This window comes from Rousettus aegyptiacus, unplaced genomic scaffold (assembly GCF_014176215.1).
Source record: "Rousettus aegyptiacus isolate mRouAeg1 unplaced genomic scaffold, mRouAeg1.p scaffold_m13_p_9, whole genome shotgun sequence".
NCBI lineage: Eukaryota > Metazoa > Chordata > Mammalia > Chiroptera > Pteropodidae > Rousettus > Rousettus aegyptiacus.
This window is the reverse complement of record NW_023416312.1, coordinates 72,846,947-72,865,984: the sequence shown is the minus strand read 5'-3', so window position 1 is coordinate 72,865,984 and position 19,038 is coordinate 72,846,947. Positions and strand designations below refer to the sequence as shown.

The 19,038-nt window shown below is 34.6% G+C and overlaps 1 protein-coding gene across 3 annotated transcripts in view; it reads right to left on the bottom strand.

Moving 5' to 3' along the window:
• Positions 1-238: 238 nt before the first annotated feature.
• The window catches only part of DOCK11 (dedicator of cytokinesis 11), a 174,718-nt gene continuing 155,918 nt past the window's right edge, over positions 239-19,038 (bottom strand). For all 3 annotated transcript variants that reach the window (XM_016124435.2, XM_016124433.2, XM_016124436.2), the window contains 8 exons: positions 16,636-16,758; positions 12,572-12,685; positions 11,892-12,038; positions 6,867-7,077; positions 6,297-6,487; positions 5,767-5,867; positions 4,358-4,496; positions 239-709 (listed from right to left, as the gene is read on the bottom strand). In XM_016124435.2, coding sequence (XP_015979921.2) covers positions 587-709; positions 4,358-4,496; positions 5,767-5,867; positions 6,297-6,487; positions 6,867-7,077; positions 11,892-12,038; positions 12,572-12,685; positions 16,636-16,758 — 1,149 coding nt within the window. In that variant the 3' untranslated portion in view covers positions 239-586. The remainder of the gene's footprint in view (positions 710-4,357; positions 4,497-5,766; positions 5,868-6,296; positions 6,488-6,866; positions 7,078-11,891; positions 12,039-12,571; positions 12,686-16,635; positions 16,759-19,038) is intronic.

The window sequence follows — 19,038 nt, the reverse complement described above, 5'->3', positions numbered from 1 at the left end:
TTGGTATTTATATACACACACACATACTTTTAGAAATTTTCCTTTTTAAATAATGCTTTTGTTTCCTTTGGTCCAGATTTGAATACTAGGCAAGATTTCAAAATATCTTCCTAATCTGAAATACCCATGTTTTATGGAAATTTGATCATTTTTTTCCTCCAAGGATTAGTATGATAATGAATTGAGCTTTCAGTCAAGAAAAATGCTAAGTTCAAAGTATTATTTCCTTCACTTCTAATTACAAATAAGTTTTACCTTTTATTGTGTTCAATTATACAATTTTACATAGTACAATTATTATTGTAAGCAATAATTAAGCAACTAGAATTCATGCTTTTTGAGCTCTAATTCCAAGTATATAGATTTACCTAAAAAAGTAGAAACCAAACACAGTGGTGCAATTTTCCAGGCACTTCCAAGTTGCTTAAATATTTACAAATAAGTAAGCACCCTGTTTGAAAGCATGAACATTTTGGTGTCAGAAGGAAATACTCCATGTTTATCAAATCCTTAAAATTTTAACATTTGCACAGTTCCAAATATTCCCAAGAAAGGTCCATCTCATTCACTTTACATCTGCATGTCCTCATATTTCAGCAGCATATCTTGGAGAACCATAGCCTCTGTCACTTGATGTACCACTAATTGCACAAAATACATGAAATGTGTTGCTCATCCAGGGAGAATGCATTGTGTCTTCTTGTAATATCTAAAACAAAAGAAATCTGCATGTTTATCATGAAGCAAAACAGCCACTGCCAAAAAAGTATGTGTATATGAAATTATAGGCATATTTCAATTTATCACTGACACTTAGTTATTTAAAAATGACATAAAGCATAAAGAAAGAACAACATTACCGACTCAAGTCTTCAAAGCTGTATTACAAAGGCAGCATAGCAAAAAGGCAGAAAAGATCTGGTTATTCATTAAGAAAAACAAAAGACTGCAAAATGCAAAATTTGATAAAAATGAGAGGTAATACAATCTTCAAAATATTTTTTAACATATGGTCATAAGAAGAGCTCTAAACAGTGGCCTCTTTGATACAAGTTTATGGACCATCTTGTAACAAAGTGGTTTCCAGGATCACCTGTGGGGCTTTTCAAACATGCAGATACTCATGCACCTTCTCTGAGGACTTGAGAAATAATAGTAAATGAAAAGTCATAAGATCATATATCTAAAGATGCACTATAATTAATTACATAAGCTAATTCATACAGAAAATTCTTATGTAAAGAAGTACATAAAAATACATTTTATATCTTGTATATAAAACAGATGCATTCATATCAGTATAGATATTTTTTAATTATCCATTTTGTATGATCAAAAGCAAGAGATTGTATGTTTGGATGAGACAGAAAAAAAGAATACCATACACATCATATCCAGCCTCTTCAGTATATAGTCCCAAATTAGGTCTCAAGCTTTCAATACTTGGTTCTCAAGTTAGCTCTGAAACTTCAGTATGAAGCCTGCAAATTTGTCTATGGTGGCAGTAATGCATCATATAATTTATGTTCCTACAAATTATGACTTATATAAAGTCCATAATCAGAGAAATTTTCTCTTCTGACAATCATCACTCATGCCCATATCTGAAAGCATAGCAGAGGTTTAAGAGATGACTAGTTGATTATCCATGCCTGTCACAGGTGACAAGTGAATAGGGTAACTCACTGTGAAGAAAATAAAACATACCAGACAGACAATATAATGGCTATCACCAACCCTATCTAATTAAGAAATCTGTAATTCTTTTAAGAAAATACAAATCCCTTTTAAAAAGTCAAAAGCTTGAATAAGTTTTAAAAAGGACTGTATATTTTGCTATACTATAACAGATTACACTGAAAAGAAATATCCAGGCCATATATTTTTGTTATGTAACCATTTCTGAAGCTCAACAGAAAATTCATATTTCAGTACACAGTCACAGTTTATTTTATTTTGTATTATATTTTCCTTTGGGAAATAATATGTCACAATGTGTATGGCTACAAAAGGATTCTCTTTTATATGAGAATATAAAAGGAAATATTGACTACAAAAATTCGTTATGTATATATATGCCTTACTGTTAAAGTGTACAGCTGAAACTTATTGGATTTTGTTAACCAATGTCACCATAAATAAATTAATTTAAAAAAATCACTATGAAGTCAACATTTGCCCAAAGTAAAGCACATATGAAGTTGATGCATTCATTATACAGGAGAGTTTGCATAAATATAAACAATGGAACCTAAGATTTTTCTTGGTTAGCTATATATATAATCGATGGTCTAAAATATTGGTCTCTACGACTAAATAAAATAGCCATGATTTATGAGAATTAAATGAGAGACAAAGGTGGGATATATGTGAGCAGATTTGTAAAATCTATGCTTCAAGGGAAAAAAAGAACTTTATAAATGTGACTGCTCTAAATATCTTGATTGCAGTAATAGCAGCATAGTGAATAATTTGTCTTCAACTTGAATGATTTCGAGTTCATGCAGCTAGGCTAGGTCATGCAGCTGCATGCAAATTAGTAATTGTAATATAGTACACATTGGCTTAAAACGATGTGTAATTATTTTATATCTTTTGTGAAGGAGGAGCTTTTGCTGTTTTTTCCTCCCCCTAAGGATTAAGAAAAACAGAAGCCTGTAAATTTGATAGCTTCTAGGAACAAATTATGCCATCTATTTGATCAATGTATACCTCATAACAGTGATGGTAAAGAAAGGTATATCCCCCACACTGTACTCATGGGCTAAGCTTGAGATAGATAATTGGCAAAGTAGAATAGTTCCCCACCTTCTTACTTTTGATTACTTGGCTACTTTGAGAAGGAGACAAAAAAAGGGCTTCTGAAAACTAAGCAGTAAAAAGATGCCTTGGGACAGTTTGCACTCACTCCTAAGTGGGCTAATAGAAGTAAAGACTCCTCAAGACAATGAGATTCATAGCCATGGAAAATAGGCAAGTAGGAAGCTGGGGCAACTGGTCATTGAACAGATGGGACGATGGAAGTTTGGCTGACTGGATTCTCCATGCTGAGAAGATGAAAATGATTGGAAATCTGGACGCCTTATCACCTAATGCAGCCTTGAGCCAATTCCTTGGGCTAACTGTAACTAAATTTCCCATAGCTCTTTCTTAGAAAAAGCAGACAAAAAAAGTTCACAGAGGTTGATTTAAAATCAACTAGTTCTTGTTTTCCTAGAAAAACTCTGCTTCTTTTCCTCATCATTCCACTGCATTCTTTGGATGCTAACCACTGTCAGCCTGTTTGTAAGTACGCCCTTTGTGTGACAGTCTCACATAAGTCAGTGCCTTCAAGCAATCACTGAAATACAGATAGCAGGACAGATGAGGCTCTCACTTCTGGGGCTAGCTTTAAGAATGTGTTCTCTAAAGGGTTGTAGTTATCCTTATTTCTTTTAATGTGTCTTAATTTTTTTTAAAAAAGTCAGAGTAGAGTTTGAAGAGTTTATGAAGCAAATATTTATATCATTGGATGTTTCCCTGAGTAAGGAAATGAAGGAGACTTTATAATAAGCTTAAGAGGCTCAGTCATTGAGGGACTAGACCATCATGCTGCAACTTTTACAAATGTGTTTAAGGTATTAAAATGCTTAAACGACAATCCATGAACAGAGTGGTTGTAAACATAAATTTCAGGACCACCAATATAGGAATGATGTTTACCAGGATAATCCAGGAGTCCTCTAGTTTTAAGGTAACTAGGTATATAAAGGCATTAACTACTTAATAATGATATAATTTGGCTATAAGTGGTGAATGGATCTTCACTCTTACATTTTCCAGGTTGTGCTTTACTAAGTTAGCTATAATTGTTATTAATACACAGTCACAGATAAAAATGTAAGATCTTTTATGAAAATGGGAAGTTTTGCAGGCTATATGGGTAGTAAGACAATCCCCAAATTTTAGACATCACTTGGTATCTCACTTAAATGACAGTATCTAGTTTCTTACAGCCAAAATAGGAGTATTCCTTTAGGAATGTGACTATTGAGCCAGTCATTTCACTTCTTTAGGACCCTTCTTGAGAGACTCATTCATGTTTACAGATCAACTCAGACTTGCACAACTAGTTGCTTCTGATGGCATTGTGGCACAAAGAACGGTATGATTTGTTACTGATAATTGCCCCAGATAACTGCTTCAAATTTGATTTGCATTATGCCATTTGAACGATTAATAATAATATAAGCAAATTTTAAAATACAGACTGAGTAATTTCAAGGTAAGGTAACGCACTTCGAGCTAATAGATTTTGCTAAGTGAAACTTTAAAAACCTCGGACTGGGTTTTCATTTTCAACCACCCTAATACTTGCCTGCTCATGGATAATGTCAGACAATTCTTTCACCATTTCTCTGAAATTTGACTTTAGCCCTTCGTGGTATTCAATTTGATCCTCTTTAATTAGCCGCTCATTTAGTTCAAGTGCAATGCTGCATGCCTGTATGAATTTCCTGGGGATGAAGAAAAAAGATAAAGGTTTTGTTATTTACTTTTGGAGAGTCTCATTGACAAGCAATTTGATATTCATGTGGCTTGTCTACAAGGAAGATTAAAATTCTGTATTTTCACACTGTGCCTTTGCTAATGCCACTTCCTAAAGTCTGAAATACCTTTTTCTTTCTTTTCCTTCTGTTCTCTCAGGTTTCTTGCCTCCCTCAAAACCTGATTCAAAACATACACCCTCTAGGAAGCCTACATGCTCAGTCATTTGCTTGATATTATAGCACCTAAATTTGTGCTAATGTTAATTTGCATCTGTAGATAATGAGTCATTCACTCAAAATATTTTATTTGGGGCTTGCTATGTACCCAGTACAGTATTGGTGCTGCGGGTATGAAGTATCTGCCCTGGTTTAAGAGTGTGGACACAGATTTGATGATTTTTCATAAAAGTACTTTTCCATTATTTACTGTGTTTATGTTTAATGTCCATAATTAGAGTATAGGTCTTAGGAGACAAAGCACCTCATGGCCCATTTGTCTTGTATCCTCATCATAATAACTAGCAGAATCTTTTTGTACATGTTAGGCACTAATAAATATTGGTGAATGAATGACTACCAGTTACTCTGCAACCAGGAACAGCTAATAACACATAGGAAAAGTAAATGAAATAAGTAAGGAGCAAATGAGTGGATAATTTAAGATCTTTCTCTTTAGCCAATTTTATTCAACTGTCTCCCTTTCTCTAAACTCTGTTTATATATTAAGCAGATTTTTTTTTCAAAAGGAAGACCATTCAGACATGCCTTAGGTTACTGGGATGCTTACTTAAGACAAGCCATTACATGCCCTAGACTGGCAGAATCCAAGTGGAACTAAATACAAAGGACAGGAGCAAGCCTCTCCAACCCTTCCAGGTCCACCTTTATTCCTACCCTAAATGGTCTGAAATGCTGTAACATGAGTCGTTTGGGAAAAGAAGGAAATCATGTAATGAATCAGGCTTCTGTTTGTGTCACAACATCCAAAGCAATAAAGTAAATTGATATATTTAATCTCTTGGATCACTAGGACATTGTTAATGTCCTGCGGCAAGAAAGAGAGTCCAGGTTTCCCTCACTAACGTACCATTACGAGGTCACTTAAATATTCTAACAGGGAACAGAGAATGTCCTTTTCTGGAAGGGTATTATTTGGTGAATATTTTGGTTTCTTTTAAGAAAAAAGTATAGTCAAAGAATAGAAGTCTGATTTGAAAACTGCAAAGCACTTACTTACCTAAACATGTCCTTCAACTCACTGACTTTCTTAGGTGGATACTTGCTGGCTTGACTGTCATTTAAGAAAGCCCTTGCATATGCTAATGGACCAGCATTTACCTGATTACAAAAGGAGAAAAATGAGTTATCAGAATGTAATCAAAAAGTAATTTTTTGCATTTCTCTTTAAAAAAAATTTAAAATCTGCATCTGAGAAACATAGTTACTACTCTTACTGTACATCTATTTGAAAAATGATTAACTAGAGCAAATAATCTGCAAAGATGATATTTTAATAAGCTAACTAATGAATTCTGATATGTAAATATTGAGCTTGGCTACAGTTAGGATTTATGGTAAAGTCCTTTGACACAACACAAAATTTATAGGAACTGAACATAATTTCTTACAGTTAATAAAAAATAACGCACAGGTTTTTGTACTCAATAAGAGTATAACACACAATTATAATTAATACTTGCTCTATGCCCTTAGGAAAGCAAGTGGAACATCAAGAAATATTTAATACACGTTTGGCAACCAACATACCTGCACTGAAACACAGCCCTGCAATTTAAGTTGAAGCTGAATCATGTCCACATCAGTAGAAGAGCAAAGCTTTTGCAGCTCTGCAGTTTTATCTTTTATTTCATCTGTAGCAACATCAATTGGCTTTAAATTAAACTGCTGTTCATAGTTTATAGGGATCCTCTTCTTCACATATGGAAATGAGTTTGAAGCTATTAAAATGTTAAGATTGATTTACTATCTTAAAAAAATCATTTGTTCAAACAGCCAAATTAACGGAAAAATTCACTCTGCTTAATTCCTCCCACCCCCCGTGCTTTCTGTAGACAATAGCTTAGGGTACCATATAGCACCTTTTTACTTCAGGGTTGAGGGAGAAATTCTCTTTATGAGATGCCTCAGAGCAATCACAAATTACAGACAGGAAAACTATGGTTTATAACATAGCCATGTTTGTGCAAGCTAGTGACTGAACAGCAGAACAATGAATGATTAAAAATTCAGTTAGATTTTCCAGCTGGCCAGCTGCTACTTTTGTTTACCAAAAAGGACTGAGTCAAACAAGAAGTTATCATGCAAAGTCCTACTTACTAGTCAAGATTGTACGTCGTTTGCACTGTTCTTCTATACAGCCTTGCTTTTTGCCTGATAATGTATAAGGAGCCTCAAAAACAAATTTGTTGATATTATGGTTTCTTTCAAACTCGGTCTTTCTTTCTGTGAGTTCTTTGTCATCGAAGTAGGGCTTCACATAAGTGACTTGGATATGAGCATATTTTGGATCAAGCTCTTTGGCATTTACCTATAAAATAAGAAAATTTTGTATTTTATTCAAAAAAAGGGAAAAAGAGGTACATACAGGTAAGTTCCTAACTCCTTTCAGATCAACTGAGGAACACTGCCATTATGATTGTGTTCTCAACTGAACAGACAACTGGAGAAGGTCTTCGTTCTTTTTTTAAAGATTATTTCCTTCCGATTATAAAGAAATTACAGAAACCTATTTGAAGATTTCAGAAATGTAGGAATAAAACTGTAATCCTACAGCAGTCCTGTCATTCACATTTTCATATATTTCCTTCCAATGTTTTCTATGCATGTGTACTTACAAAACTGAGATAATATTGAACATTGTTTTATAATCTGAATCCTTAAAAGTAATAAAGTAGTTAATCGTACATTTGAATTCTACCTCAATGAACATTTATTACAGAGAGGATTCCAAGGAGATGGCAGAGCACCAGAAATCTATCTTCTTATCTAGACAAGTTATACTAGCAGAATCTGTCTGCTGTAACTATTTGGGAACTGTAGAGTCTATTGAAGGCTTATAATTTCCAGGGGAAGGCTTAGACAGAAAATTGCAGTTAATTTCAATTTTGGAAAGTTTTAGCTCTTGGCACAATGGCAGCTACCCACCACACTCAACCTCTCAGCTCCGCATCAGGCAGTAGTGCACATGTTCCTAGAAAAGCACAAGTCAAAATAGTGAAAACATGGAAGCAACTCAAGTGTCCACTAATGGATGAATAAGCAAAATATGGTATTAATAATGTAGGGAGGAGGCAAGAGAATTAAAATGTTGATCAAGCCGCAATCAGAGACTGCAACATGCTAATCAGCCCTGCAGCCAGGCCAGGAGGACACCTACAGAACAAAGGAAGATCTCTGCTTGGATTGCTAATAACCCATTCTCCACACCAGTGAAGGGGAAACAAGAACCAAGAGTCATTTCCTATGGCTAAAACCATGGCGAACCTATGGATTAAAGGCTAGGAACTGCCAGCAGGACTTTCACTCTACATATTTTTACCTTTTTAGTGCTACATACTCTTCCCATTCCTCAGCCCATATCAAAGGAAATGGGAACTAAAGAATGACATGTAAACTGAATTCCCTGAACACTCAGGGTCCCTCTCAGTGCGTTTACTCCGTCTCTCTCACTGTCCTTGTGTCTCTCTCTATCTCTTGCACTGTCCCTCTCACTCTCTGTCTCTGAGAGGAGACCACACTCTGCCCATGGAGTGTTATCCCTTTTCTAATAAACTTTCCTTTTGACTCTAACATTGGCGCGTGTATTGAATTCTTTCTACACTCTCAACCAAAGGAACCTTGTCTTCTCTCGGTACAGGGCTTGGTATCCCCATTACTTGGGGGGAAATTTGCCCTGCCCTGCATCAGTATAAACATACAATAGAATATTAGTCAGCCCTAAAAAAGAAGAATAATCTGCAATATGTTCTAACACGAATAAACCTTTAAGATATTATGCTAAGTGAAATAAACCTGCCACAAATAGACAAATACTATACAATTCCACTTATATAAAATATTTAGAGAAGTCAAAATCATAGAGACAAAGTCAAACGATGGTTACCAGAGGCTGAGGGTAAGGTGAAATAAATTATTTAATGAATATAAAGCTTTAATTTTACAAGATATGGATGTGGTTCCATAGTGTAACGGTTAGCATGTCTGCTTTACATGCAGAAAGTCCTGGGTTCATACCCCATTGGAACTATGGTCCATGGTCTATGGCCATGCTACCCCTGAACAAGCCTGATGTCTGATCTCGGAAGCTAAGCAGGGCCGAGCCTGCTAGTACTTGGATGGGAGACCATCTAGGAAGACTAGGTGCTATAGATACAAATAATAATAATTTTTTTAAAAATAATTTTACAAGATAAAAAGAGTTCTGCAGATGGACAGTGGTGATGGTTCTACAACAATATGAAGTTAATATCACTGAGCTATACACTTAAAAGTGGCTAGCATAGTAAATTTAATGTTAAGTGTATTTTATCACAATAAAACATAATTATTATAGTTCTATACTGCAGTCATCAACACGACTTCTAATGGCTATGTGGATAAGCATCACTTATTGGACCAGTACCTCATTACCAGACTCTTGGGTTGGTTTCTAACTTTTTGCTCCTGCAGATAATGCTCTAATGAACATTGCATTTAAAATTGTATACATCTTTTTTCCTGACTCATTCCTTAGGATAAACCATTACAAAAGAAGTTGTTTAGTTAAAATATTTACATAGTTCTAAGGGTTTTGATATATATTACCCAATTACCCTACAGAAAAGCTTACTAACTTGTACATCCACAAGCGGTATGTGACACAATAAGAGTGGGTTCTCTTGACTGCATTAATCCTATCCTATGGAGGAAGGGGACCTCATTTCATATTAAGAGCCTAAATTCCATCTTAAGAACCTATGCTGCCAAAGGCAAACACTAGAACTGTCCCTGTTGGCGTTTCAATCTGTGGGCTCTAACACCCTCCCCTCCAACAGTCTCTCCATTAACTCCCGATGATGCCCAGGACCCTCTTTCAGTGTTTAAGTGCCTTGGTTATTGGTAACTTTGTCAATATCCTTGCAATTTATCATAGTCAGGTATTTTTGTGTTTAGATTAGGAAACAAAAAAATGAAACAAACAAAAACAATGAAAGCCTCTTAAAAGACAGTTTCTATAACCTTTCTGTTTCTCCTCATATACAGGAGGACAGACGGGGGATAGAGTTTCTTAGCATCTTGTAACTTTTCCAAATCCATTCTACTTGCTCAAACATAAAAACCTCAAAGCCTATCCCTAGAAACCTTAACCCTCTTTTCTCTCCTAGTAAAAAGCTATATTTCTCCAGCAAGCACTCGGGAGATAGGTGAGGTAATTATCTGGCTAAGAAAACATACAAGGAAATTAAAAAAAAAAGGTTGAGCTTGGTTTTAACTTTATTAAAGTAAAATATGTATATGGTAAGTCATTCAAAGAGTACACAAGGGTATATATGAAAAGTTAAGAGATTTCTTCCTTCCCATGTAAGACTCTAGTCCCTCTCCTTGGGTAACCATGGTTAACAATTTTGTATGTCTTATTCCATAAATTTCCTAAGCATATACAAGTGGGTATGTGAGTATCAGTTTTTATACAAGCATGATCACCCTACCCATACCACTCACAACTCATCTTTTTCCCTTAATAATATATCTTGGTAGATTTATAATTATTGATATGAACCTACCTCAATTTTTTAACATCTAGGTTACTATATCGATTATAATATGGGTAACACCACCACTTCTTTAGCCACATGGAAAGCTAGGCTGCTTTCAGGTTTTTGCTATATAAACTCTGCAGCAATAAGTACCTTTAAGCATACATTTTTTATGTGTGTACAGCTACAAGATTAAGTCTTAAATGTGAACTGTTTGGATCAAGAACACATACAGTTTAACATATTGGACTATATTACCAAATTGCTCTTTACATTGTTGGTGTCCTTAAGCAGATTTTGTTATTTGACAAGGTAAAGAGTGTATTTAATTTTACTTTCACACATTAAGAATAAAACAAGGATGTTAAAAGTAGCAACTGCTTATTATGTCTGTTGCCTATGGGGAATTACTAAAATATTGTGCATACAAATTATGTCAGGAGTCCAGCTGCCTGATGGTAGTTTGTCACTAGCACATGTTGGCCAGGTTTTCGGAGGCAGAATAAAGTAGAAAACTATGTTCTTCAGCAGAGCCTAGCTTTCCATTAACTTTCCATTTATAGTATCAGTAGGGTGGCAACCAGCCTTAGACTATCTACTACAATGAGATAAATTCTTCTGTTGTCTTGATTCAGTAAAACAACACAAAATAGTAAAACTAAAAAGGGAAGTAGAGATGTTTTGCCAAAAATAAATGAATTCTGATTCTACCAGCAAATCTATTTTTAAGTGTCTATGGTATATTATGTTCAAGATAAAACCATCTCCAAGAGATGTAGGGAAGTCTACAAAGTGAATGGGTTTTTCTGGCAATGCTGCCTAACTAGCTATTAAGTGCATTGTATAGCACCATGCACATCAGAGTCACTTAGTAATAAATATTGCTGTAGCCTACATATCCTAATTGTATAGAGATCCTTTCTACATTAAATATCAGCTCTCATCTTGGGCACTCCCGTGGTGACCAAGAACAGTCAGGCATTCCTACTTTGCTTTCCTGAAATTCTGTCTATAGGGAACTATGCATTTCCCAAAAAAAGGCCTCTGTTGCTGGAATAGATAACCTTTAGAGCAAGGCCCAAGGCATCTCTCCACGTCATGGCAAATGTAACTACTGAACTAAGGATATCTTAGAAAAACATGTCCCCCAAGATGATTTTAATCATAAAGTATAAAACTGAGAATCATGATGAACAATAGCATTCATAATAATCCTTATTAAGCATGCTGGTTTCTATTATCATTAGTGAATATTTTTTACACACCGGGATCTCTAATTGTTTTCCACATATTAACTCATCTAATCCATATAACAACTCCATTAGGAAGGCACTATTATTATCTCCATTTAACTGATGAGAAGAAATAAGGCACAGAGAAGTTAAGTGACTTCCCCGCCCATGGTGACACTGCTAGCAAGTGACAGAGAATAGAGATTTGAATCCTATTCTCTGACTCCAAAGTCCCTGTTCTTTCTTTCACTATCTGGAAAGGCTCTATATTTCCACGCTTCTCCTCTACCAGTTAATAAAAGGAAGAAGTCAGGAGCAATGGTATCATGCCTGGAATTAACAAATAATGATTTCACAATGCAGGTTATAAATACCTTGTCTGAATCCTGAATTATTTTGACATTCTCAGTACCAAATTTTTCCCCATAGAGTTTAACGAGTCTCAGGGAAATCTCTGAGAGGCCAGTGAGCTTTGGCTCTTTGTAGATGTACTCCTTTCCATCCTCTTCTTCAAAAAAAGACTGTTGAAAGTTAAACATACAGTAATTTATAAATAGTATGAGCAAACAGCTTTTAAAGAAAATCTACTACACAGCAGTAATAATGCATTTTAAATAAATTTTAAATAATAGCACAAAAAGCCACATCCATATATACCCCCCTTTTAACTTCATATAAACAAGAATTTTCGAACTCACAGTCATATGAACATATTGTTGGCCTGAAGATTTCCACACTAGATTTTTCTCATTCCCTGTATACTTATCTGTTTTTTTTTTAAATTTGAAAGCTTGTACTGCTAGATGCTATATACTTGTAGAAGCTTAACAGAAAATGAAAGTGAGGGAAAAATTCATATCTTCTACATTGTACTCTGCCCTAATGGATTTAGATGAAAACCAGTAGACTTTATAATTACAAAACAGGCTTTCTCCTATTGTGATAGGCACTCTAGACAGATTCCTGGAACCAGTAACTGCTGCTATAGTAATCTAATAATTCAAAGATAATGTTTAAAAAGAAAAAAGAACTTTATGAACTAAAGTATACTTACTTGGCCATAAAAAGCAACTCTGAAGAAAGTGCCTAACAGTCTTTTTTTTGTGTGCATAACCTCCAGAATTTTTGTGTAAGCTCCATGAAGAGTTCTATAAACTTGAGTAAGTTTCTGTAAAATGAGAACATACAAATGACCATTGTCTATTGGTTAATTACTAAATGTCTTTATGATAAATGCACAGGGGAGAAAAGTAACGGTATTTCCTTTTCAAAATGGTTTTAGTGGGGTCATTCACATTCCCCTCCTCTATTGTCACAATTAGACAACAGTCCTCAACAACTTTAGGTCTAAGGGTAGAACTAAAAATAGCCAAATAACACTGTACTTCTAAGTATCATGCTTAATTCATTATCTCATTGGTAACATAGACTTTAAAAATACTCTATCGCTGACTATTATTTTCTATATGTCTGAGTTATTTTAACTGAAACAGAAACAAAATGCTTTCCTTGAGCCCTTAGGTGGAGAGAGAATAGAAAATTCATGTAATAACTTTTGGAGATGAAAACAAAATGCAGATACAAAAATAAGTAACAGTATAAGCCTCACAAATGTTTTCAAAAAATATATTCTTCTGCATACCCATAAATGAGGAGGCACATTGTATAAGGAACATTATCAAGAATATGAAATGACAACCTAGAGAATGGGAGAAATATTTGCAAATTAAGATTTGATAAAGGTTTCATATCCAGAAAATATTAAGAACTCTTACAATTCAACAACAAAAAGAAAAACCCCAATTTAAAAATGTGCAAACCAACAGGTACATGAAAAGATTCTCAACATCATTAATAATCAGGGAAACGCAAATCAAAACCACAATCAAGTATCACCTCATACCTATTAGAATGGCTATTATCAAAAGACAAGAAATAATGTTGGCAAGGATCTGGAGAAAAGGAAACTCCTATGCACTGTTAGTGGGAATGTAAACTGGTACAGCCACTATGGAAAACAGTATGGAGATTCCTCAAAATATTAAAAGGAGAACTACCAACTGATCCAGCAATCCCACTTCTGGCTATTTACTCGAAGAATACAAAAACACTAATTTGAAAAAAAAAACATACCCCACGTTCACTGCAGCACTATTTATAACATCCAAGATGTGGAAACAATCTAAATGCCTATCAACGCATGAATGAATAAAGATGTGGTACATATATACAATTAAATATTATTCAGCCATAAAAAAAATGAAATGTTGCCACGTGCAATGACATGGGTTGACCTTGAGGGCATTATGCTGAGTGAAATAACTCAGAGAAAGATAAGATACCACATGATCTCACTTATATGTGGAATCTTAGAAAAACAAACAAATGAACAAAAAACCCCCAAAACCCCCAACAACCCTGAGCTTATGGATGAAGAGAACAGATTGATGGTTACCTAAGGCAGGAGGCAGGCGAAATGGGTGAATAGGGTCAAAGTTACAAATTTCCAGTTATAACATGAGTAAGTTATGAAGATGTAATGTACAGCATGGTGACTATAGTTAATAATACTGTACTGCATATTTAAAAGTAGCTAGGAGAGTGGATCTTGAAAGTTCTTATCACAAGAAAAACAAATTTGTAAATATGTATGATAATGGATGTTAAGTGGACTTACTGTGGCAATCATTTGCAATACAAATATTGAATCATTTCATTGTACACCTGAAACTAATATCATGTAACAGCAGTTATATCTTAAATATATATATGAAAAAACATGGGCAAAGGACTTGAATAAGCATTTCTTCAAAGAAGATCTACAAATGGCCAACTAGTATATGAAAATATGTTCAAAATTATTGGTCATTAAGAAAATGCAAATCAAAACCACAATGTGATACCACTGCATATCCACTAGAATGGCTTTAATAAAAAATCAAAAACAAGTGTTGGTCAGGATGTGGAATGTGTACATTGCTGGTGGGAAGGTGGGAAGGTAAAAGGGAAAACAGTTTGGTGGTTACTCAAAAAGTTAAACATAAATTACCATATGGCCCAGCAATTCCACTCCTAGGTATAAACCCAAGAGATATGAAAATATATCCACACAGAAACTTACACATGAATGCTTACAAAAGCACTATTCATAATAGCGAAAAGGTGAAAAGGACACAAATGTCTGTCAATAGATAAACGAATTGTGGCATATCCACACAATGGAGTATCATCCAGCCATAAAAAGGAATGAAGTTCTGATACATGCTACACATTGGATGAACTTGTAAACATTATACTAAGTAAAAAAAGCCAGACACAAAAGGCAGCATCTTCTCTTAATTCCTTTTTATGACATGTCCAGAATAGGCAAATTCATAAAGACAGAAAGCAGATTGATGGTTACCAGGGGATGGTGGGTGAGGTGGAGAGTGATAATGGGTATAGGTTGATGAAAACATTTAAAAATTAGCAAGAGGTGGTGGGGCGCACAGTATCATGAATGAACTAAATGCTACTAAATTGTGCACTTTAAAATGGTTAATTGTATGTTATGTGAATTTGTCCTGAATAAAAAAAAGGGAGCACAGAAGCAGAAGTTCTTTCTCTGATATTCTATTCATATTACTTCCTGCAGCTGAGCTCAATCTGAGGGAAATTTCCTTACCTTTATGGCTACTTCTGACACTTTTCAGCCCATCCCACAAGATACACTGAAATATTATATATCGGCATCCTAGAAACAATTACTTCATCTCATGCAGAATGCTAGAGGATTTATACAGAACCTTACTCTTACAAGGAAACAAGAGTAGTTCCCCTACAGAAAAATATCATTTCCTTTAATGTGTAGGGAAGATATAGTGTCCTTTCTTCCCTGTTGGTTGATGGAGTAGTAAAATGCTCTCTGGGTTTCTAATAGCTTGATCTTTAACCTAAGGAGTAAGAAAGTGGGTATTCTGTAATGCTTTATTAGGAGGAGTAATGCCCATTCTTGTCTCACAGGCTACTCTTTGCCACCTACATGACCTAGATTTATTCGCTTAACCCTTGCTTATTAATATAATCACTTGAACTCTGCTATGATTTTTCAGGTATGTCCCATGTACACCAAAAGTATGGCAAAAAAAGAAAGACAGAACTTAGGAAGTAAAAGTGAGTTTGATTAGTCAGTATGGAGCAGGAATTAGAACACTATTCAGATGACATTAAGTACCTGTGTTTTCACTCTTGGAAACTTCGACAATTAAAGATTACCTGTTTTATATTTTTGTAATTATATGCTATATTTAAGCATAAATTGTTTTGCTTTTTTTAAAACAAAAAATGACTCAAATCCTAAATCAACCCTTCCAAGCACAGTACAGTTAGAAATTATGATGTGGACTCAGAGATTGAAAAATAAAAAATTCCTGTTCAGTGCTTGTGACAATAGCTGTTCGTTATACTATTATCTTTATTAATTAACAGTTTCATCTGGCAAACTAAACTGGAAAAAACACCTCATTATAGGGCTATTACTAGTGCCTTATTACCTCCCACATTGTTATCTGCTAATATCTTTAGTCTCTCCCATCGAATTGCAAAGAATAGAATCAAGTACATGCCTCTTCCAGGGCAACATGGAAATTCAATAGCTTTTTAAAGGGAAGGTTTAATGAAGACAACATTGATGTTTTTGTTTTACTCCCTGAAGGGAGGTGGGGAGATGGCTGGAGAAAACCATGGGTTTGAGAACCACTGGTATAATCTAAATTTAAATTTATATTTTGAATGTTTTACTCTTAGTTTCAATTGGAAAATTTACATAAATAGGTAGGATTCCAAGGATTGAACAGCATTTTTAAGGATTATAACTCTCCAGCTGGACAAATACATAAAAATGATACACTAAGTATTTATATTCTATGATAAAGTACAAATGTCATAATATAATTAACCATCTATTCTTCAGAGGTCACATAGTGGAGTGACAGTAACATAGCTATAATGCTATGTTTTCCATTACAAAAATAAAATATTAAATCACAGATCTGATAAAGGTTTAGTATCCAGAAAATATAAAGAACTCTCACAATTCAACAACAAATAAGCAATGATGCAAATGTTTAAATTACCTACTTCAAACTCACGACGCTTCTCATAAATTGGAATAATCAACTTGGAAATCTCAGAGATTACTTCATAACGTTCTGCTTTCCACAAGCCATCCACACATTGTTCTAGCAACTCCAGTAAAACTTCCTGCATTAAGAGAAGAATGCAATCATGAATTAGAAATAGTTTTAGAGTTCTGGGCAAATAAATTTTGACTCTTTTCAAGTTAATAAAGAATAAACAATGTAATAATAAATTTAATGAAATGCACAAGAGTATACTTGTTTAACTACAATTTCCAAACCAAATACTTGAAGTATGTGAAGCTGAAACCATTCTTAAAAATATGAAATAAATGTTGACAACAGTAAAGTACATCCATTTATTTTGCTTATTCATATAATGAAGCTGTTAACTATACTTATAAATTGTGATACATGGAGGATTATCTTTAAAGGGGGATAAATTGTTCTAAACTGAGGATGTCTGAACATCTAATGGTAAATTTCACTAAGCCTATAAATGTCCATTATTGTTCCTTTATACTGAAATTATATACATAAGAGTCTTAAAACTTTTTGACAACTTTTAAGCTATTGCATTAGTAATTAGGTGTTTATTAAAATAATGTGATTTTGGTAAGGAACGCTTCTTTCTTGACTGTTGGTTCTAAAATTAGTGAGGATGATAGGATAATAGCTCAAGATAGAGAGAGACCTCTGACCTTGTCAGAATGGTAACAGCGGCTATAAAACTTTTTTTAAAAATAATTTTTCACAAAAATTGTTTTGTGAACCATCATCTCATGTTCTCAACAATAAAAAGATGATGCCAATTATTGATGCTATCCATAAGTCTTAAGTTTATTTCTAAAAGAGATGCATGTCAGACCTATTGAACTGGTTACTAAAATGGCTCTTTCTATATGTCCTTTAGACAATTTTGAACTCATCTTCTTTCTAAACTAGCTCTTTCACTTATATTTCCTACCTAGCCAGTGGCAACACCTATGAACCCTTAGCTAGAAAACTAGGAGCAGTTTTGACTTTACCCTATGTTATGTATTGAACTGTTCTTCAAAAAGTTGAATTCCTAATCCTCAGTACCTCAGAACATGACCTTATTAGGAAATGGGGTCACTGCAGATGCAAATAGTTAAGGAAGTCATACTGGAGTAGGGTAGGCTCTTAATCCAATACAAGTGATATCTTTAGAAGACAGAGTCATACAGGAAGAATACCATGTGACTACAGAGGCAGAGATTGGAGTAATGCAGCTACAAGCCAAAGAATTCCAAAGAGCAACAGTTATCATCAGAAGCTAAGAAGAGGCAAAGAAGGAGTCTACCCAGTCTCAGAAGGAGCATGGTCCTGATGACATCTTGATTTCAGGCTTCTAGACACTAGAACTGTGACAATAAATTTCTGTTGTTTTAAGCCACTCAGTTTATGAACTTTGTTAAGGCAGCCATAGGAAACTAATACACTTTCCTCTGCTAAACCTCTAATCAGTTCATCACTAAGTTCTACCAGTTTTACTTCCTAAAATTTCTCAAATCTGGCTCTTCTACTCCATCTCTATTCTCATGGATAAGGTTCAAAACCTGATTATTCTTTTCTAATTGATCTTCGTGTCTCCAGCCTTGGCACTTTCCAATCTATCTTCCACAAATCTGCCACAGAGCTTTGATTAAATTGCAAACCAGACCATGTCCCTCTCCCTCTCTTAAAATCTCATGATGGCTGCCCATCATTCATAGAACAAATGGCAAGATCTTTCATTTGGCACACAAGGCTTGCAATGATCTCTTCTACAATATCATCACAGCCAGCCTTCTACTTTATGCTCCAACAACTGTGAACTACTAGGATTTCCCTTGAAGCACCATGGTGTTGTTTTAACTTTGTGCCTTTTTTCATGCTGCACCCTATTGTCCTTTAATCCCTTTCATTTGGTTAATCCCTTAAAACAGCTTAGGTATCACCTCTCCCAAGATCCTTCTCCTGATCAACATGCAGAGTAGCAAGATACTAGGCATTCTTTTTCCCTACTCTGAGAATTCATTAGATGTGTATTTATCACTACACTTGCCCATTATGTATCTGACTTTCCAAATAGGCTGACTCTAAGAGTCAGGAACAATATTTTATTTATATTGGTTTCTTCAGTCACTCGTAGAGTGGCAGTGCATACTAGATGTTTATTAAATGTTACTGCTTGAATAAAGGATCTTATATTAACATTTAATAACTAAATTAACATTTCCAGCAACAGTGGGAAGGAAGAACTTTCAAGGAATTAAAAATCTGTTACAAACTAATGAGCTTTGTCTCAGGAATGTAAAGTTGGTTTACAATTAGGGAAGAAAAATCAATGTAATACAATACATAAAGAAAATAAAAGAGAAAAATGATATCTACACCTGTA